Source organism: Cariama cristata, unplaced genomic scaffold (genome assembly GCF_000690535.1).
Source record: "Cariama cristata isolate BGI_N322 unplaced genomic scaffold, ASM69053v1 scaffold9632, whole genome shotgun sequence".
Classification (NCBI taxonomy): Eukaryota; Metazoa; Chordata; class Aves; order Cariamiformes; family Cariamidae; genus Cariama; species Cariama cristata.
Genome location: NW_009604474.1, coordinates 55,276 through 77,385, shown reverse-complemented (window position 1 = coordinate 77,385; position 22,110 = coordinate 55,276). Strand labels below are relative to the sequence as shown.

General features: G+C 38.9%; 1 protein-coding gene across 1 annotated transcript in view; it reads left to right on the top strand.

The window, feature by feature from the left end:
• ST18 (suppression of tumorigenicity 18, zinc finger) overlaps positions 1-17,108 on the top strand; it is a gene marked incomplete at its 5' end in the record, with an annotated part of 74,720 nt that extends 57,612 nt beyond the window's left edge. The window contains 9 exons of the mRNA XM_009695640.1: positions 2,337-2,399; positions 3,176-3,244; positions 8,389-8,451; positions 8,547-8,627; positions 9,683-9,904; positions 11,981-12,069; positions 13,587-13,690; positions 15,949-16,092; positions 16,895-17,108. Of these exons, the coding sequence (XP_009693942.1) occupies positions 2,337-2,399; positions 3,176-3,244; positions 8,389-8,451; positions 8,547-8,627; positions 9,683-9,904; positions 11,981-12,069; positions 13,587-13,690; positions 15,949-16,092; positions 16,895-17,035 (976 nt within the window). The remainder of the gene's footprint in view (positions 1-2,336; positions 2,400-3,175; positions 3,245-8,388; positions 8,452-8,546; positions 8,628-9,682; positions 9,905-11,980; positions 12,070-13,586; positions 13,691-15,948; positions 16,093-16,894) is intronic.
• Between the last annotated feature and the right edge of the window lie 5,002 nt (positions 17,109-22,110).

The following is a 22,110-nucleotide window of genomic DNA, read 5'->3' as shown; positions in this document are numbered from 1 at the left end:
CTGAAAATCCAGTGGATGCAGCAATTCACAGCCTGGGAGAATAGGCTAAGAGTCTCTTTTCCCTAGTACAGCAACTCGCTTGATCTGTCTTAAGTTCCAAAACTTTGCTATCTAAAACTGCAAAGAAATTCCGTTAAATCTTTCTGCTTGGAACAGCTTGTTTCAGTTTGGAATTGTTCATAAAATTGTCCCAATCAGCTCATAACACTAGTCCCTTTTTTAAATCTCACCTAGGTTCTTCACAAAACCCCTTTCTATTCACATCAACACTATTTTGACATCAGTACAGTGTTTTGACTGTAATAGTCAATTAAGACTTAGCAATCATTTATAGCACTTTTTTTTTTTTTTGTCCCAAACCAGAGTAGGTCTCTCTAGACAAGTGCACTCCGTATCACTTAGTGATGATAGTCCATAACGTATCACTGCAGGCTCACCCATAAATAAATGAGTCGCATCCCGTCACCTTGTGTCCTGCTCCCCAGACTCAGTGGCAATGAAGCAGTTAGATCCGCCTCTGTCTCTAGGATTTACGTTTCCCTGGGGCAGGCTGTTGTGAAGAGCGTTTCTTTCCCCTCATGCCGTGCAGTCCGCATGTTGCCTACCCACCACGTTATATCTGCAGTTGTAGTTCATGACCTAAATTGCTACAGGTCAGGTTTGTTTTGCCTCTTCTAAAACAAATGCATACAAAAATCACTGAGAGTTTATTTGCTAAAGACTAATGGCCTTTCTTTTGTAATATTTATTACTTTGTGATATTGACTTGTTTTGAGACGTCTGTAAAATACTTTTCTACTCTCCTAAATAATAGCATCCAGAATATTTACTAGGACAATGATCAGCTCACACTGGTTTTACTGTATTATTTTCAAGCAGTGAGCAGAAATAGGTATTTAAAATGTAGCTGCCCAGAAAATTGAACAAGAAATAGTTTTAATTTATCGGGAGAATCTATAGGTAATATAGGGATCAGACTGCATTTCTGTGCTCCCATTGGGCTCAGAACTTGTACAGAACAATTCAGTACAGGTGGCTCCATCATGAGGAAGTTGTTAAAATGACATAAGCACTTGCACAGAAAAATCTTCTGACGTGGCTAGCTCAGTTGCAGCGAACTATTGTAGGAATACCACCTCCTAGCATGTGCTTTCTATTTTTCCATGTTAATTCTCTTGCCCATAACTGCATTGCTCAGGTTGAAATGGGCTGTGAAAATGAGGTTGATGTCTTCCTAAGGCTTTTTTACAGATTTGAAAAACTTCCTAGCACTCTGCCAGCTCAGAGAAAATAGCCAGGTGAGGATCTCAGATACCCCTTGTTCATTAGTGTGTAGCACTCGCTAAAAGTTCTTGCACAGCTTCTGCTTGCCCTTCTTATCCATGTGCCCAGTGAAAGAAACACAGCCCTTTATAAGGTGACTCTGCGGGGCTGGTCTTAGAGTGTTTTAAAATATTGTAGAAAGGTATACTTAATTCACCTACCCTTCCTCTTCCATGCACAAATTGCATTTCTTGATATCTTTGCCCTCTTGCAGAGGACTGTATCCCAATGTGATAAATGAGCTCAGTGCTATGAGTGAAGAAGGGCTGAGGAAATACAGAAGCTATAACATGCTCTCCAGGTCAAACATACCTCCATCTCTTGGCGTAAATGAACATATCTGTTCTGCTAAATGTACACCACCTTTGTATCACTTCTCAGTCAGCTGAGAAACGTCTTGGGAAACTTTTGTGCTCATTCTGAACTTCAGCTGTGCGAGCTTGATGTGCTTTCTGTTCTGCAAGTAACTGTAACACCTAATTTCTCACTTATGTCAGCAAATAAAGATTGGATGTGTTTCTAAAGAAGGTGCCTTATTTTAGTCAGAAGTCAAGGGAATTATTTTGGATATTACCGTTCTCTGGCCTGTGTTATACAGGAGGTCAGATCAGAAAATTCAGCCCTAACATTTATGAATTACTGTCAAAATTTGGCACCAGTAACAAAACTGTCCTTTTAAGAATCCAAGTCATAACCAAAAAATCTATACAAATTATGGTGGTTTCACATTACATAGAATTAAAAAAAAAACAACCAAAAAAAACCCCAACAGTTTTGACTCATTTGCATGGTAGAAATAGGAAAACTTTTTTCTATCTATGTTTCAAGTAATAATTGAAAACTCGAAGTGTCACGTAAGTTTTGCTAGTTTTCTGCAGTGTCATAATAGTGTTGAGATGCGCAGTGATGAATGTGATTGCCCTAAGGATCGTTACGTAGTTCACTGCAGGGTAGGGCGAGCTATGTGGTGTATTATACATACTCTAATTTCTCATTGCATCTTCTTTGCGTAGCTGTCCGACTCCAGGATGTGATGGTAGCGGTCATGTAACAGGAAACTATGCCTCACACCGCAGGTAAGAAACAACAGGAAGCCTAAAGCAGGAAACAGAGCTACTTTTAGCTACTGTCATCTTTGAACATTTTTATACTAACCATCGATAAGTATTCAAAAGTAACTTGCAGAAAATAATCCATACAGAAATGTGGCTGGTTTTGTTATATTTCGTGAAGGTCTGGACTCAATAGACTGGTGGATATTCTTATAACTGGAGCTGCATTTCTTAGCTGAGACCTGTAGATAAGTCATTCAGTAACATTTGCATTTCCCAAAGTGTACAAGCACTTGCCATACAGATGCTGCTGCACAAGCTTTTAAATGCGGTTTCTGCAGATATCTCTATGAATGGCTTTGAAATTCATAGATCTGCTAACATAATCTGAAGATGCTAAGTATTTTCCTCAGAATAGCCTACTGTCAACCTAGGGGTTGAAACAATCATCTCCTGCCTTTCCTTTTGGGAGCAGGATGCAAGCAGTTTCTGCCTTTTCCCAGCCACATGGATCAGATGCTCTACCTGCCCTTCGTGTAGGCAACATAAAGGAAAGGCTCTGTGTACCGCTGCCTCCCTATGCGAAGCTTTACAGGGACTTAGAAACCTTTGGCCCTAACCATATATCTTTCCAGTAATTTAAGAACTACGGCCTGATATTGGCTGCCTCTCCTTTTCCAAGAGCACATACTTGAGGATATATTTTTCTCCATTGTAAGTCATGGATTGTCTGGAGGTTGCTGGTTTAGGAAAAAAATGTCCTGTTTTAGTAAAACATTTCACATTGGGTTTTTTTTCAGTGTTTCTGGGTGCCCATTAGCTGACAAGACCTTAAAATCCCTTATGGCTGCTAACTCTCAGGAGCTTAAGTAAGTATGGGCAACAGCACAAATGTTATTGTTATTTATCTTTGATCAACATGTTCCCTACATTAATGCAGTTGTTCATTTGAATTGCTCTGAGTTACATCAAACCTTTGTCTGAAACTTGAAGTGAATTGGTTTGAAAGCTTTTGAGTGAAACAGAGTTTACTTTTCTTCATTTGTCTGTCTTCATTTTTGTACCCCTTCATTTTCATGAATTAACCAGGACCTGGGGGAAAAAATTGTAAACACTAGGAGAGATGCTGCTCTCACAGTATTTCTGAATCAGAGAGAAACAGAAAATGTCTAACACGTAAGACTGATCTGGCAAATAACTCAGTCTGATCCAGTTAGAATAGATTAGAATTATTTAGTTAGAAATAAATATGGTTAGAATAAATCTAAAAATGAGACCAGAACTCCTGCAAATAATTTTTTATCATTCACTACCATATACTATGACTTTAATGTCACTAAAGCAGGCATCAAGTCATATGATTTTGTGCTGGCATAATTCTCACCATGAAATGTCACTTACAAAAGGACTGTGCAGGCTCTGCTATATAGACAGATGTATAGGGACATATGAATATTTCAAAAATCTGTAGTCAAGAGAGGCACTGGCAACCAGTCATCTAGTTATTGAATTGGCTTTGTCAATAAGGATGTGGGGAAGAGGAAAGGATAATTAGAGTTCTTTCATAGCTTTCCCTCTGCAACTTGTAAATTGGATCCCATAATAGATGGCTTGGAAAAACTCATGAATACGTGTAAAAAGGGCAGAATCCCGTGACCGTCCTCTCTGTCCTTTAAGTTCATCCCTAGTCTAGATATAAGAAAATAACTTCTTATCATGGCACTATTATGCTGTTCTAATGGTATTAATAGTAGGAGGGACTACATTTAGGCTCGATTCAGTGTTTAGCTTCCCCAAATCAAATGTTCGTGGTCTTATCCCCTAGTCTGACAACTTGAATTACAAAAAAAATGCTGAACTGATGGTAGCTATGGATTTGAACCTACTGGAGATGAAGCAAAATGGCAAAGAAAGGCAATTTATATGGGCAACTGCTCAAAGCAGTTCCCAAAGCCAGCAGGTAAACGGACACACTGGCACAATGCTTCAGTTTTTCCATCACTGAGTCTCAAAGGTATAAAATTTAGGTTTAGTTTGTTTTAAAAAGAGCAGCACAAGAAGCAAGGAACTGACTTGCGAAAATGCTGACAAATTTGAAATCATTTGCTGAGTCATATATATTTGTCCCTGCTTTTGTTGGCTTTCTGCCATACATAGACACTCACACAAATATTTTGAATAGTTGCTCCTCATGCAGCCCCCCCTTCCCATATTCATGTGTGAATAAGGAAATTTGCATACCAATATGGTTATTTTTCCACTAAAGCTTCTAGAGTTTTGGTCATGCCATAAGGAAAGAGGAGCAACAGCATATGACTTAAATGACAAACTGCACACTGTATGCCATGTATAATAAGTGAGTTGTGAAAGACAAAGTCAAAGTTCATGGACATTTCACAGACAGAAATATGTTGCATAACGCACTTCGCATTTAATTTCAATTAACTAGAAAAAGAGCAAAAATCAAAATCTGTTCACAGACAATTTGCAAAAAGAAAAAGGTCTAAATAAAATTATTTTCCACAAATGTACCCCCTTATTTTAGCTTCCTGCAAACATACTTCAGGTGAAATTTTAAACAAAACTCTGCTTCTGATAAGTGTTTGCTAAATGAAATCTTATGCCAAAAACGGCAATTGTACTGGCACTGGTATAATACAGCGATATTAATAGTTAATTTTACTATTGCAATGCGAGCAGAGGACATAAATGCTCATAGAATCAGGCCACGAAAGTGCCCTCATGTAGTTAGGCATGAATATGAAAAAGCTGTGTATTTTTTCCAAATGTTATTCATGTTTAATTTGCCAGAATCAAGATACGATTTTGGCTTTAATTATGAAACTGTAAGCCAGCAAAGATACAAGGCTTCCATGTGATCTACAGTTTGGAAATAAGGAAGATCTGTTCAGAAAGTGAGCCTTTGAGTCAGATTCAAGAAATTTTTTATCTGAGGATTCTTGCTGCACAGGGCAATTTAAGGCGGTCAAATTAAAACATACTAAAGTTGATGATGACTCAGATTTTAAAGCTATAAGCGATAATTATGACTGATTATCCTATTTCACCAAAGAGCTTGCTTATCAAGCCTTAAAGAATTTTAAAAGTGTACTTTAGAAAGATATTTGCTTACAGTTCAGAAACTTTAAGGAGTAGATAGTCAGTCCTATCCTTAGACAAGTTGTTGCAGTGGTTAAATGTCAATTTTTAGGAGAGATTCTAGCAGTTCTTCTAGACAGGTTTCACACAAGGTGTTGATACGGATCCATATACCATAGGCAGCATGACATATTTCAGTCCATGGTTTTCTCAGCTGACCTCTGTGGGTTTGCCTTAACTACAGTTCATATCCAGTCATCCCTGTGAGTTTTCTAGGGAGTAAAAGTACCGGACACGCTCCTAGATCTGCAGCTCAGCGTATAGATTTTACATGCAGTTGTAGTTCGTTTAACTAAAGATAAAGTAATCTTCCTGGAGAAGGGAACAAAATAGCAGGTGGTCTGTTAAAAAAAAATATTTATATATTATATAATTAATATAAATTACTACAAATTAAATAAAATAGTTTAAAAATTACTGTTATAAGAATTTCTATGTGAAATCACTGAGAGATTTGTTCTTGGAAAACAAACTTGATGAATTGTAAAAGAATCTGTAACCTACACCCACTTGAGAGTTGACATCTTTTAGCTTGAGCTCCTGAGGCCTCTGGCCGTCCAATGTAAATCTGATTTTCTTGGCTCTGCAGAGGTATCCATAAGAGAGGATGACTCCCTAAGCTGGGGCACCGGTCCAAACTCATTAGCTAGTTAAAAGCTGATGAAGATCCAGAGTATTACTGACTGTAAGGCATACATTGTTGGTGTATCTTGTGTTGTGGAATTTCACAATCCATACAAAGATATAACCAATATTTGGAAAATCCAACCCAATGGTCAAGCTTGGGAGCCTTGCTAGTGAAGCTTCTTACTAATTTGTCAGTAATCCACCTGAAATATCATCTTATAATTTCATCAGTATTGATAATATCTCAGCCTCAGATCTTTAATGACCTCAAGAATACTTTGGACTCTAATCTGGTTGTAAAATCTATCTGCTGCCAGAAGTGTTAAATACAGATGGAGAGACTTAAATGTAGTTCAGTGCCTTTTTTAAGTCCATAACTCTCAGACTCTCAGATCTGAATGTCTCTCAGAAAGAGCTCTTACTGAATTAAAGTCCACGTCCAGTCTATGCGGACAGCTCTTCCATCTGTGATCATCTGATAAAACAAGTAGCCAAAATTAATACCCATAGTATTTGGCAGGTGTTCTGGATTTACTTGTGAGCATTCACACTCTCCAGACATCTGCCCTTCCTGCCTGCTCCGCATGATGTTGTGCCCAGTCCTTGTCCCACGCTCAGACAGGTCAATATTTAGCTCTGCACACTCGAGCGTATCTGGCACTCTGCAACCCACACCTCTACCTTCGCTGTCAGTGTGAGACATGTTCTTCTGCCAAAATATTTTGTTCACAAAATGTCATCATGAAATGTTTTGACGTTATCTTTAAAAAAAAAAAGTCTCCCCTTTCTTCAGTTGAAATTATTTGCTGAATTCTACTTGAATCAGTGAATAAATTTGGTCATGTCCAAAGGAAATCACATTTTTGACAAATTAATTGTTCACAGAAAAATAGTTTTAAATATTCTGTGAAGAGACACACCTGCACACTCAGATGTCCTACTACAATTATATTTGTGAGTGTTTTCCATGCCAGCCTATCAATGACTAGATTAAATCGCCCACCTCCTCACCTCAGGAAAGATTCAATAACAACTGAGACGCTTAAAAGAGTATTGAACAATGCAAGTTTCCTTAATCGTTCAGTACAAGATTATTTGGCACAACTCTTTCTGTAATTCTGGTACTCTATAAAAATCATAGCATTCAAAAGGCCCTTAGGGATGCTTAGCATAAGAACTTTGTGCTGTATAATACAGAAACACAGAAATGGCTGGCATAACTTCTAAAGGTAAATTTTTTTTTTTTGTGCTGCTTTGTATGCTGAGAAGTGTTGAAAAAAAAACAAACCAAAACAAAACAAAGACCCCCACAAGAAATGCAATAGCCTTAAATGAAAAAAAAAACAAAAAACGTATATCTGAACTTCTGAGATGGAAGGTGTTACCAGGAAGGTCCTGCTCCAAACCCCACGGAAGTCAGTGGAAAGCCCTACTGACCCCAGTAGGCTTTTGGAGCAGGTTCTTCATGTACGACCAGCAAGCAAGAAGCCCACCCCCATGCAAATCACTGGCAAAAACACAGTAACAGGCAGGTTTATTTCTTTTCATCGTATGGATGTTTTAGTATTAAACATTCATACTTGAAAAGGTTTGTTTGTTGCACACAGACACACAGGGAAACCCCCTAACTGTGAGACATAAGCATAATCCAAATGCCAAACTGAATACCCAATTGAATCTAGTGCTAGAAAGGTATGGTCCTGGTGTATGCTTACAGTGCTAGAATATACAAACTATTAAATTCAAATTCTGGCTATCATCTACTGATGTCCGAAAGTTAAACTGCTTCTCTGCTTCCGTTTCCCCTTCTGTAAATACTGGCAAGGTGCTTATTTATATCTGTACCTGAAAATATCAGAAGAATAACAAACACACACATAACAGTAAATTTACAAACAGATCTATATCAAGCTGCTTTGTTGTTTATTTTTTTTGTAATGTTGATCCTGTACAATGAAAAATGGTTGGTGCAAACAGCGCTATAAACTAATTAAATCTACACATCATATGCAATATATTTCAGATTCCTTACCAAAACTCTGTTATTAAAAAAAAAAATGAAAGGAGTCTGCTCATGTAAAATACAAAATCAGCGGGAACTGGTTTTAATTATTCAACAAAAGCTCTGCCGTTCTTTCTTCTACCCCAGACAAAACGTAGAATGTACACGGTATTTACCATGTACCTTTGAAGCCGTACTTTGTAAGCTCCCTGTATTATTCCATAGGTGCCCGACACCTGGCTGTGACGGCTCTGGCCACGTGACGGGGAACTATGCATCCCACAGAAGGTAAAAACCATCCCATCGCACGGGGCTGCAGCGCTCGGGGCTCTCGGCAAGCAGCAGCAGAAAGAGGCAGCTTTTATTCTGTGTGCTTCTTTCAGCTTATCTGGTTGTCCTCGCGCCAGGAAAGGAGGTATCAAAGTGACTCCTACCAAGGAAGAAAAAGAAGACCCTGAACTTAAGTGAGTACAAAAGCTGTGGTCTATCACCAGTGAAGGGAGGGGGGGAAGCCTGTAAGATCCCAGGAGTCGAGGGATCACAGGAGATGCCCCAGTTAATCTGAGCTTCATGAGAACAGGGGCTGGAGCTGGAGCCGAACCAAACGTTTCTGCTTCTAGGGAAGCTGGTGGAGTCCATCAGCTTGGAGCCTAAACAGTGAGGAAGGATTGCTGTATCTGCTTGCATTGGTCCAATTATTTTAAACTGTGCTATGAAAGTGCCACTTGGATGAAAAAATTGGCAAAATGAAGGAAAACAAATTATTTCTGCCTGTAGTGAAACATGTCAGCTAATTAAATCAGAGTGACACCTTCAAAATATCTCCCAGAGAACTTAAATATATGTAAATCTCATGTCTTTTCTCTATGTATATACTAGAATTTCACTTAAAGATGAAACTGGAAATTCAATAGAGATTCACTACGTTCCTGACTTGAATGCACATTCCATTAAAATCAGTAAATGATAAGTGCCAGAATATCGATATGAAGATTTAGTTGCATACAATGCTGTTCTTAATACTTGCTAATGATATATGAGAAGCTGGATAACACTGACAGAGCAGCACAAAAAAATCCCCAAATTTTCTGTGCAAGTATTTGCATGAGCTGGTATAAGTTTTCCAGGTACAGGAACCCACTCTCTGCATCACACCAGAAACCTAGATAGAGAAGAGAGAATCCTGCCTTTCCCTGCTCTTGTAGAAGTGTGATTCATTGCCTGTGATTGATATAATTTCAATTTTCTTTTCAGGTAAAATACTATCTAAATGAATGTTTTAGTTTCTTAGGCTCTACAACTGTATTTTACATTGCCTAATCTTAAGAACAGCTGAACCCTCATAACTCAGCCTGACATGAATTGGATGCTCAGGTACAGTTTGCCTCCAGGGACCAAATCTTAATCCATTAATGCAAAGTGGCACGGGCAGCTGGAATTATTTTCTCAGACTTGCTTGAGACTGTCTTTGCCTGCTCTCTCCGGTGAAAACAGGGGTTCTTTTGCTGTGTTTCTGTAGATGTCCAGTGATAGGCTGTGATGGCCAAGGTCACATATCAGGTAAATACACTTCTCATCGCACTGCTTCTGGTTGTCCTTTGGCTGCCAAGAGACAGAAGGAGAGTCCCGTCAATGGGTCTTCACTATCCTGGAAACTGAACAAACAAGAGCTGCCACACTGTCCTTTGCCAGGCTGCAACGGGCTGGGTCATGTTAATAATGTTTTTGTCACCCACAGAAGGTATAACTTTGTGTTTTCTCTTTTCACTTTTCCTTAACGTTCCACTGTTGAATTGGCAACATGTGAGGTTACAGTCTGAATAAATTGTGCTGAAGTCTTTTGAGTAACAGCATAGTTTACATTGCAGCTGAAGTAATACAGATCAGAATAACTTTCAGAGAGTTGGAATCAATTTTTACCTCTTTTTCTGTGTTTCCATTGCAGCATGATTTTCCAAGGTCTTTTCTTCAGATTAGCACAGTGCCTATACGGTTTAAAATTAAAGAGTTCTTTCCTAGGCAAATATGGAGTTGTATGTGTATATCTTTTATGGAAAACGCAAATATCGTTGAAATGGCAAAAGAAAATATTTAGCAAGAGCAATGGCTGCATTCATGTCATCTTTCTACCAGTGGAAAAGCTGTTTTCATAAACTTTGTATTTAAATAGGTAGAACCACACAAAAAGGTAAACATGTAGAACTCACGTGGATTACACCAGTTCGAAGTTATAACAATCTTACATAGAAAACTATCCTTACAAAGCAGGAATTGCACATATAACCAGTAACAATAAATACCATGATTTTCTATATCACTGTGAAAACATTAGTGTAATTTCACCACGTTAAATCAATATCACTCAAAGAATTTGGCTATAGAAACTGCATTAATACCTGGCAAAGATTGCTCTTCTCTCTGTAACAGAAATTAAGGCTATATTCTATCCCTCCTTTGCTTTCTAACAATCTGAACCAACTTCTCCAATACAAGAATGTCCAAGGTGACTCGAATGAATTCAGAGTCCAGTGTTATCCTAACTTGTGATCTACATCCCATGTTAAAGTCTTTACATTAGGACACTACTGTAAATTTGGGCTAATTAAGTAAATACCATAAATAGTATATTAGCTGATGCAACTCATGCTACAGATGATATATGTCCTACATAAGGCTGCATCACACTCAAGATCATGTTAGTTAAAATGAGGTAGTAAATATAGCTTTGTGATACAATACCCTTTCCTAGGATGTCTGAGACCTAACAAGTAACCCACGGCTTTGAGACATTCTTCCAGTTAGTTGTCTGCTCTGGGCAGAGACACTAAGCAACATTTTAGAACTGGAGAACTAGCGTCTTTCCCAGTATAGCTTTTAGCTAAGCCAATATGAAGCCAAGTTTAACTTGCGAAAGTTTTTTGTGGGTTTTTTTCTTTTTTTGTCTTTTTTTTCCCCATGTGGAAATACCATGTCTGTTAGGATTTTGATTTTTACACACACACAAAAATCGACCATTTTTCTGTGGAACAAATTTTCCTTCACTCCTTACTTGGCTACATCAGAATATAAATCCTTCTGCCAGTTCTTCAGCATATGGGTATTTCTTCTTTGTTATTTATGAAGATAGTATTAAGACAGTGCAATTCATCTTAGCCCTTTAGTGGGCTATAAAAATTGCCTCAGATAATTACCAGCTGATGAAATTGTAAGCTTTGAAATAGCAAAATATAATTTAATGTGAACAGTGGTTAAAAGGCAAACTGACTGTATAATAGAACCATTCTAAAAAGCTATTACAGTCTATAGGGTATATCCAGAGTTATTATTGAATTGATCATTATTATGTATCAACAAAATGATACAATAGTTGTGCACTGTGGAAATCGTCCCATTAACTAATTTTTTTTTTAGGATAGTAAACTTGCCATTGCAAAGGACCATGCTGCACCTCTCCTCTGTAGCACAAGCCCTCGATACAAACAGTAGAGAGTTTTTATTTATAAGTGTTGGAACTTCAAGAATTCCGTAAATTCGTCTTCACATAACTTAACAGTAGCTGCCACTGCTATTTTGATTATTCTGAAATATGCTTAAGAGTTGTTTACTTATCGGTTGAGATTTCTGTGCCAATTTTCAAGCTGGAATATACAGTTAAATGGCTGTTTATGAGTTATGTCATTCCCCAAAGCTATGCTATAATGGAGATACTGATGTGACCTTAGGTACAGAGGTCTGTCCAAGTGCATGATAATATTGCCTGAAAGGATTGTTGCCATTTTCAAGAGGGTGCTAATGATTTTTTTCCTATCCGTTTCAGCCTGTCTGGTTGTCCTCTGAATGCACAAGCCATAAAAAAGGGCAAAATTTCGGAAGAATTAATGACTATCAAGCTTAAAGCAAGTGGTGGTAAGAAGATTTGTAAAAGATGATGACATTTATTTAGATAGAAGGGCCCTGACTCCCATTTATACTTATGCCCCTTTATGCCATGCTGGCATTAATTCTCGCTCCTTTCAATTCTCTTTAGCAATAACAAATCTGAATAACAAAAATCTTTGCATGAGACATTATAAAATTATTCTGATTTACATCATGATAACTCAACATTGATGGTATGCTCTTGTCTTGTCTCAGAGCATTATTTTTTGATTTGGAGATGCTTTCAATATTGTTATTAATAATAAATTATTAGTTACAGATCAGGAGGACTTAGCTATTTGATGACTAAGGTAAGAAGGGATAAATATTGTGTGCAGAAATTGACTCCTCTCCCTAACTTGAGTATTACATCGTTTAGTTCCCGTGCAGTACTTGGACAATTTTCCTAACCCTAGGGTAAAGGAACAATTACCAAATAGTTATAGGGGGAAATATGTAGGAGTCTCCTTTCTTATACTGCATGCTTTAGAAAGTTGGGCATTGAGCCAGGATTCAGGGAACTTAGTTTTTATGCCTCCAACTGCTGAGCAAAACGGTTGAGTTACGTTGGGCAAACGAGTTTGCTTCCATGTGTCCGTGTTTTCACGGGGGCAGCGTCTGCTGCTTCCAGATTTCCCAAGCTGGCTCCCCAGTAGACTCAGGTCAGGGTGCCAGGTTTTAAAGCAGTAACAACAGCAGCACAGATCTCTAGGCAGAGCTGCTCTCAGGGTGATACTCGGCAGAAAGAGGGACATGTACTGCCAGCAGCTGTAGCTGCTCAGTATTTTTCAAGACAAGGCTTTCATTAAACACCTGAAGTTTCTTTCCTTTGCTCTCTAACTTGTGGGGATGTAAAAGTCTGCCTTCCTTTTTTTTTTTTTTTTCTCTGTAATACTTGTCAGCTTCCTGACAATTTCCCTTTTGCTGTCATTTGAATTTCAATATTTATCACACGTAACTAAGGCTGTGCTTCTTGAAGTTATTGTGCACAGAGATTTGCCTGCACAGAGATTTGCCCCTACAGAACTTCTTGCAAGATCAGAAGTGGGTACAGATGAACTTGCTAAAGTCAGCAACTATACTAGTGGAGATACTACCCTGGAGTGTTCCCTGCAAAAGAAAGGTTGCTGTTACGCTTCTTTTAAAACAAAAAAACCCACATGTAAATACCCCCTCATGTTTTATGATAAACTTTCCTCGTTCTGGGCAATTTTTCCTTTCCGTACCCTCCAGCTTGTAATTGCATGTTGCACTGGAAAAAAAAGAATTGTGAAACACAAAAACTCAGAAAGCCCCTTCTGTGGTTCAGCTCATGTATAGGTTTTACAGCTAGGAAACAATTTTGACTGCAAAAACAAAGTAAGAGGCAATTTAAGGATCAATAATTTGATCAAAAGCTTGTTATCTTCCTCTTGCTCAGTAACAAATAACGTAGCTTGTTACTCATACATACATTTACATATGGACATTTTAAATCTGATACTGGGATTTTCAACTATTTGCAGGTATTGAGAGTGATGAAGAAATCAGACACTTGGACGAGGAAATAAAAGAACTGAACGAATCCAATCTTAAAATTGAAGCTGACATGATGAAACTTCAAACCCAGGTATGACATCGACATGAAAGTTTTACTTGTTCTTATGCTATGTTTAAGCACAAGAAATAAATTGAATGTGATGTAAATGCCATGTTTAAACACAGTTAGCCTCCTGTGCACTTGTTTTCTGATCACCCTGTGGCACTTAAAAGTACCAAAATCCTACATACTTTTTTGTAAAATTTGTTTGTTTGTTTTCTGTAACTAAGCAGCAGATTCCTGGGTATTGTCTTAAAGATCTGGTGAATGACAAATTCAGGGTAGTTTGGGGCTGATCTTGGAAACAGAAAAAACATATTTACCAAACAAAACGTTCATTTTCCTTCGTTGACCAAATCATGCAGAATCCCCTGACTGCGGTTTTAGGGAGGATATTAGCTCTTACCAGCACACTCTGACTCCTAATGCAAGTTGACTTTATTGTTGTGTACCTAAGAAAATCTCCCTCGTTCAGATCACCGTCAGTTATTCAAATAGTTTGAATTTTGCCTCCAGGCAACACCTGGTAAAGAATGGATGCCTTTTGCTAATTTGTGTAGCAGACGTGTCTGGAAGCTATGGAAAAGAGTCATTCTCTTTCATTCTTTTGTATACTGGAGAGATTAAATTGGCTTTAAGACGCTGATAGTGGTTCTCTGGAATAAGCTGAAGTTCACCCCTACAGACTCCTATATGCACCTGGGGGTTTGCCTGGGCAGATTGGGTAAAGGCAAAAGCAGAAGCTTGCTCAATATTTTAGGAATAAGAGTTTAAGAAAAAAGTTTCTAAATGAGATCTGGGAACTGAATATAAGTCTGAACTGATCTCAAACAAACTGAGTGTAACCATACCCCTCTGTATTTGTACCACACTGGAATATATAGTGTTGATTTTTTGTAATAACCATCGGATGTATGGTCTAAATAAGGGTGATGTTTATGCCACCTAAGCTGGATCTAAATGATCTGGCTTCACACTGCAAAGGTTGCGGGGCTATCCATCCCAAATTGCACTGCGGGGGGGGCCAGGATGCTGTTCAGTGCCTCAGCACACTTACTTCAATTCTCTCTGGTGATCACTGTGCTGTTTGCATCTATGCAGTCAGATTTCTTCTCCCAGGACTTGCTCCCTGGTGAAGGCAGTCTGACCAGCAAAACCTGAACCGAACTACAGGCGAAGCAACACATCCCCTACATGGCTTGCTCTGTCTCCTTTTACTCTAGCCCAGCCAGGTGTTAGGCTGCTGCAAGCACCCTCCAGAAGTGAGGCCGTAGTGGATTGCAGGCAGGCAAAAAGGCGTTCCTTCCTCTGGGGACAGTTTGATGTGTGACGGGGTGTGAGGAAGGGAAGTAAAGAGGCCACAGCAACAAATATTTAAGTAGTGCAGAGATGTGTGTCCTAACGAGGAGAGGGTGGTCATAACAGCCGCGATGTGACTCCATCGCCCTGTGCCTGGTGGAGCCGGGGCCAGGCGTGGCGGTGGCAGCCCTTGGTTCTGCCCTGCCCCGCTGCAGGGAGAGGAGCTGGGCAGCAGGGAACCAGGCCCTGTCCTTGCTGCCTTCAGTTTTCCAACACTGCTTTTGATATATAAGCCTTCAGAGCTGAGTATATTCCCAGCTCTCTGATGCTAAAAAGATACTGTTTTGCTAGCTTGGATGCTTTCTCCTGCTTTTTCCAAAACCCTCATTTCCATTCTGTTGGTCGGAGATCGTCTTTGCAATGATCGTTGTGCGCTCAACCTCTCCGTTTCCTTTCCACTCAATTTTTCTCTTATTGTTTCCAGTGCCAGCCCTGTCACTAATCCCAACCAGCCCCCAGCTCTTCCCTCCACCCAGGAGCGGGGCAGGAAAGTAGCACAACAGCTAATACCCGTGTCCTTGCTATTATGGTCGATCAGCAGGGATGCTGTAAGAGCAGGACAGCAATGTAAACATCAGCCTCCTTTCTCCTTCCCTTCGCCAGCCCTGCGGCCACACTCTCCATCCCAGCTCCACACTGACCTTCCCCCTGAGCTCAGTTCCCTCAGGCACCCTCCAGTGCCTCCCTGACAGAAGGTTTCTCCATGAGCCAGCAGCAAAGTCCATCAGCTCAGAGTGAATACAACCTCTTCCCTGCTCTCAATATTCCGTGGAGAAGTTATGCCTATCCTAAAAAAAAACATACCTAAGTTTCAGATCTGTCGTGGCCCCTCTCATAATCATGTGACTGCGATTTTGGGTTCAAACTGCAGTTACAACGCTGCCATGGGTCGGTCGGTCTGTGTGTTTGTGCCTGCCTGTGTCTTTTAGATCACATCTATGGAGAGCAATTTGAAAACAATAGAAGAAGAGAACAAACTCATAGAGCAGAACAACGAGAGCCTGTTGAAGGAGTTAGCTGGCTTAAGCCAAGCCCTCATCTCCAGCCTCGCTGACATTCAGCTTCCACAGATGGTAAGGTCACAGCCAGCGGCTTCCCACCTTCTTCGAGACTGTTTTGCCAGCACTTGAAGCAGATAAGCAGGGACCAGCAGCACTGGAGCTGCGTTAGCAGAGAGCTCTTTTAGCCTAATTTACTTTGCAAGAGATGCTGGATGATGAAATCTGTGCGATAGCAGGCGCGGTTGCTTCCAGGACTGAGCCAGCTCTGGTATCTCTCCCCTGTACCGCACCGTGCCGGACAAGCACTCCCCTCATCCTTCCCTATCCGAATGTCCACCCTGCACAAAGAGTGAAAACTTCACACCCGGATCCTTATTTACTCTGCTCCTAGACCAAAACTTTAACCTGTTTCATACAGGTGATTTTTCTGGAGCAAAGAAAGCTCTACCTTCTCAAAAACTCCACGTCCTCAATGTCTTACTTGCAAACCCAGGTCAAATCCACAAAGGTACTTGGGTTTCCAGAGTTAAGTTCCCCCTTCCCAATCTCAAGAGTGTCGCCGGGAGATTAGGTGAGGACAGTTACGAGGATGTCACCCACAATCCCAGGGGCAATCAAACCGCAATAACAAAGCAGGTTACACTGACGATAGTATCTCCACCCCCTTTTCTTGCTTGGAGAGTGTGTGGTTCCCCCAACTCACGCAACTCCCTTCGTTCCTACATGCCCTCCATTAATTTGGATGGCTGCCCTGTTTATGACTTCTCCCCAGTTGCCATATCGCTGCTTTTCCATGCTTTGGGCTTGGGTGTTTGGGTTTTTTTTGGCCTTAATTTTCTCTCCTACAATTATAATCTGTTTTGTCTTCATTTAGGGGCCAATCAGCGAGCAGAATTTCGAAGCATATGTAAATACACTCACAGACATGTACAGCAATCTGGAACGGGACTATTCCCCCGAATGCAAAGCTCTGCTGGAAAGTATCAAACAGGCAGTGAAGGGCATCCATGTGTAGGATGTGAAAGCTGCTGGGCAACAGAAATTACTTAACAGCAGTAAACTCCAGATGGATCTGTTAGGAGTTCATGTACTGCTAAGGGGTGTAGGTTGCCATGCTGCATTTACAATTGCAACATTGCACTAATTTTTTCCCAGCCGACATAAAAAAAAAATAAATAAAAACACAACAGACTATTTGTATTAACAGCAATGCACTCTGTTAGTATATTGTATTTATTTCAGTACAATTCCTTTTTTTTTCTTTTTTTGCACTCAGTTTTTGTAAAGTGAATGTAAAAAGTGTGTGCGACTATTTTTTATATTTTTTATTTATTTCTAATCAGAGAGTTGTTTTTTTTATCTTTTAACAGCATTTTTGCGGCCTGCCATATTTTTACAAATGTGTTTATTAATTTATTTTCCAATGGGATTTTAAATAGACTGAAAGTTATACTGTAAATTAAATAACTTGCTGGGTTTGTACAGGAAGAAAAAAAAAAAAAAAACTATGAAAGTAACAAATGACTGAACCGTGGTTCTAGTTTTATTTTCCTCACATCCTGCTTTTTTATAATGGCTTTGTATCAGGAATGGGTTTGCAGTAACATGAGATGTGAAGATGCATGGAATGAGAAGACAAACGGTGCCCACTAGTGGGGCCCTTGGGCTCTTTAAAGCACAGTATGCTGGAAAACAGTGTGTTAAAGAATACGTTAGCAATAATGAAATATAGCAATCAGCAAAGCACTTGACTTGGCTGTGTGATTTAGCCTATGCGAACGATTATTTAAAACGTTTCAAGAGAACTTCAGATTTATTTTACCACTGCAGGTTTTTTTTTGGAGTTAGCTCACGGAGGGAAATGACAAGTATCTCTAAACAAGAAGGATAATTTGATAGGACTGGTACTTTTTTAGTACGAGACGTTGAGGTTTTAACCAAGTGACCAGTATTGCTATGGCTTTGGATCTGAAAAATGCAAACACATCCCAAGCTGAAGGCTTTGTACATAATGAATTGAACACATCTCCCCTGAAATGGCATTTAATACTGGTTTGAACTTAACGGCAGCTGAGAAGGCAGCGGTCTGGAGAGGAATAATACCACTCCAGTGTAACGGTGGTTGCTTTTCTCTTTGAACGAACAGTAGCAACGCCGTGACTGGTTTCTCCCATCCTTCTTCACTAAGACTAGGCTGATACTGAATTTGTTTCCAGCCTTTTGGTAGGGTACCAAGTGCTACAGAGCGTACAGACAGACGGAGGTGTGGACAGAGGAGCACTTGCGCGGAGGTGCTGGCGTGCACCTCGGTATCCCGTTAGCCTGGGTGTGGAACTTCTGAATCCGTCAGAAAGTAGCGGTTGCTATAACAGAGGCAATGTCTATTTCAGGGATTGTAAGTAATTAAGCATTGTTTCAAAAGTTTTTTTTATATTTATTTTTTTTAAGAAAAAGGTATAAACAACCAGCTAAACTGCCTTTTTTGTATGCACACACACCTCATGTGCATATGTGCCTCAGTGTAAATGTATACATGGATCTAGCGTGTGTTTAATTTTTCCGTGCTATAATGAAAGTGTTTATTTTTATTAGCCTCATTTATATTTAGATTGAATATGATGGCATTCACAGGCTTGACATATACAATTATATTATTACTGTTCCTGCACAAAAGTACTATTCAAAAGTGATTCAACTCTCATGCACTGTGGTCACTGTTCTGCATTAGGTGGGGCTTGCTTTTTGTTTGAGGGTTGATTCAGCTCTCCGATCTTAGTTTAGACAGGGGAAAATGTATGTTCTTAGGAGCTGTGTTTATTTTTAAATCGATTTTTCAAAAGCTACCATATGTGCTGTCTAATATAAATAGGAGGACACCAAACAAAAATTTGCTATTAAAGTTATTGTTCTTGCTAAAAACCACAAAAAGCGAACATTTGTTATACTTGTTAAATGCATACAAGATGAGTTCACTCATTACAAAGACTAAAATTTAATTTACTAAATATTTTAACAAATTTGTTATATATTTTATTTAAGTAAAAAGAAAAAATCTCTTATTGACCTATGTATTTATTACTATGATTTACTATGGCTTCAGGTTAATTTATCCGTGTTTGGTTGTTTGCTCAGGATGTTCTGTGAAGTATGTTTGTATTTATTTGCCTCCCTTGTACTTGATGTGTTTTGTAATGTGCACTGATTTTTTTTTTTCTTTTTGTTTTCCTTTTTTTGTGTTTAAATGCATTGATGAGCTATACTGTAAATTAGACCTTTTGTAAAGAGCAATGATGTATGCATTTTTTAATTTGGAGTAGTTTGTATACTGTTTCTTCATACAATTAATATTTCTTACATCAAAACAACAAAATTGTGTTCTGTGCTGTACATTTGGTGTATGGTAGGAAATAAAATTGATAATGAAACATTGCAGCAAGTTTGTTGGGTGTTTTAGCCTCTAGATACTGACTTGTATTACATTTTCTTAACTGCACCTGGCACGATACAACGCATCAGATGTTTTACTTGCTTTGTGTACAAAATGTGTCATCCCTGTAAGTAAATTTCTGGCATAAATAATTTAATTGGTGTTTTACTTTGTCAATTTGAAAGAAGGAGGAGAAAAACGGAACTACTTAAGAGGTCCGTTCACTTCTGAAGGGAAAAAAAAAATCGAGATAATAATCACTGCATTATTTAATGCATTCTTTTCTTGGCAGTTGTAGACTTCATTTATACTGATAAAGTAGGGGATTTGTGCTGACCTTTAACAGCTGCTAAATGATGTTTAAACATAAAAGCCATTGTAAAGTTTCCAGCAATTCGGAACCGCCCACTGTTCCAGTGCATTTTTCTGCTGAAATTTGCAGTGCTTAGATGTTGCACAAATAAAAATCTGCTGCTTTTAGAAAGACAATATTTCCAGTATCTAATGGACTTTCTTTTTTCACCGCTCATTGCAGCGAAAACAGGCCAGTTTTATTTAGGATGCACGCTAATGGCTTCAGGAGCAATTCTTGTCTCAAACTCCAACTTCCCATGGATAGACCAAGAACAATTTTCATTTAGAAAATAAGGCAAATTTAAAGTCCATAAAATAGCTGGTAATTATTTATTTGAATACACATAGTTAGATACACCAAAATGGACTCTAGAAAAACTGACATGTCCTGCATTTAAATAGAGCAGAGGTTCAAAATTTGGATCATGACATGAATCCTGGACACACACAAATCTCACCGAGTTTGGAGCTGCAGAGTTAGCAAAGGGCTGGGATGGAGACAGACCTGTCCTGGGAAGCTCTGCTCCATGAGGGTTCAGAGTTTTCTTTGCTCTAGGACACTTATCCAAGGACATGCATGAACTGGTTCCTAGGTAATTAATAGTAACTTAAGTAATATTTCTTAATAAATATAAAATTACATTTTTTCAGGGTCCTTTAAAATTGCTTTTTAGCTGTAGACCTTCAGGTCGGCAGACACGAATGGGATAGTCTCTTCTCGCACATCACAGACGAAGCAGAAACAGGTCTCCCTTAGCAATGTGCCTTAATGCCAAACAGATAAAGACTGAGGCCAACATTTTCATTTCGTCTGACTGCCTAAATTCAAATTACAAATTTAGAAGGCCTCATTGTCAGATAGTTCCCACAGCTCATTTTTTAAAGATCTATATCAATTCTGATTATCTGTTTCTAAGATTGGGGGAAGGCAGTGGTTTGAGGATGTTAGGCTCTACGTACACCTAAGAGAACAATGCTGTATTCTCAAATGTTTCTATCAATCTGAGACAGAGACTGTGAGCAAGAAATACTTTTCCTAGTGGTTTTGGATAGGAAATATGATATCCACAGTTAATTAATTAAATTATTATTATCTAAAGACTGTTCTTGCATTCACTTTTAAGCAACGTGTTCTGATAATGTTTATTTCAGTGTTAAAATGATGGTCTTTCTCCAACAAAAAAAGAATTATGTAAACAGTTAAGCCATATTCACTACTAAACTCATATAAGCCATGGAGGGGCAAAAAAATCAAACCAAACCAAAACAACAAACAATGTTGTGCTTGAAATAACCTTTCAAACCATTTCCACCTTCTGAGGTTTCCTTTTTTAATAATTATTCTGTATCTATACCAATAGAAGGGGGGAAAGTGCTTAATTCAGTAAAAATCCATAAATTCCATTGATTGAATCAACTTGAATGGAATTGAAGCTTTAAATATCAAAGAGAAGGAAGGGGAGCAAGAATAGTCAATATTTGCTGTCCTATCGGCTCATGAAGTCTAGCCTGTCGCTTAACTCATCATGATGAAGGTTTTTGAGTCTACAGTGTAGAAAACAGATTCTGTTTTCTACTGCAATTTTACTTCTATTTACTAATTAAGCATCTCTTCTCTTCTGCTGTCTTAGTGTATCTATCTAATTCTGTCATGGCTTTTCCACTCTGTGCCCCTTCATCCTACTTATATTGCACTTTTTTTTTTTTTAAATAAGTCACAGGATTTCTTGATGGGAATTTGTTATCATGCAATGACACAGAGTGATAACAGAAGCCGTCCTCTTCATTTCCTCCTATGTTCCTTCAGTGCTATAGATTCTACCTGTCTTGGTATTTCTGCTATGCTTAAAGTTTCTTTATGATTTATGCAACTGTATAACTTGGATGCTGCTAGATTTGCACCAGACAAAGTCCTTTATTCATCTCGCTCAGCGTACTGTGGGATGATAGAGCTCCATTTAGCTTTTGTGTAATGTAGGACAGTGACCTAGTTTCAATACTTTTCAATATCTCATTCTGGCTTGGTTTTCTTCTGTCTCTTTTGCTCTAGTAAGTCTTAGACAGCCAAGCTTACACATAATTTCATCAAGGATTAGTCTGATTTCCTGTCTGACTTCATGGTACAAATTGCTTCAACTGCAGTTCATTCTTAACGAATGTTCCCAGGGACATCGTCCGAGTAAATCTCAGGACTTTTCAGTTACGTGATAACAATTACTATTCAGGTTGTTGCTCTCTGCTCCTAAAACTGTTAGTGCACAAGATTTTTCCAAACCAGCTTTTGATGCCCAGCTTCATGTCCCTTTAAG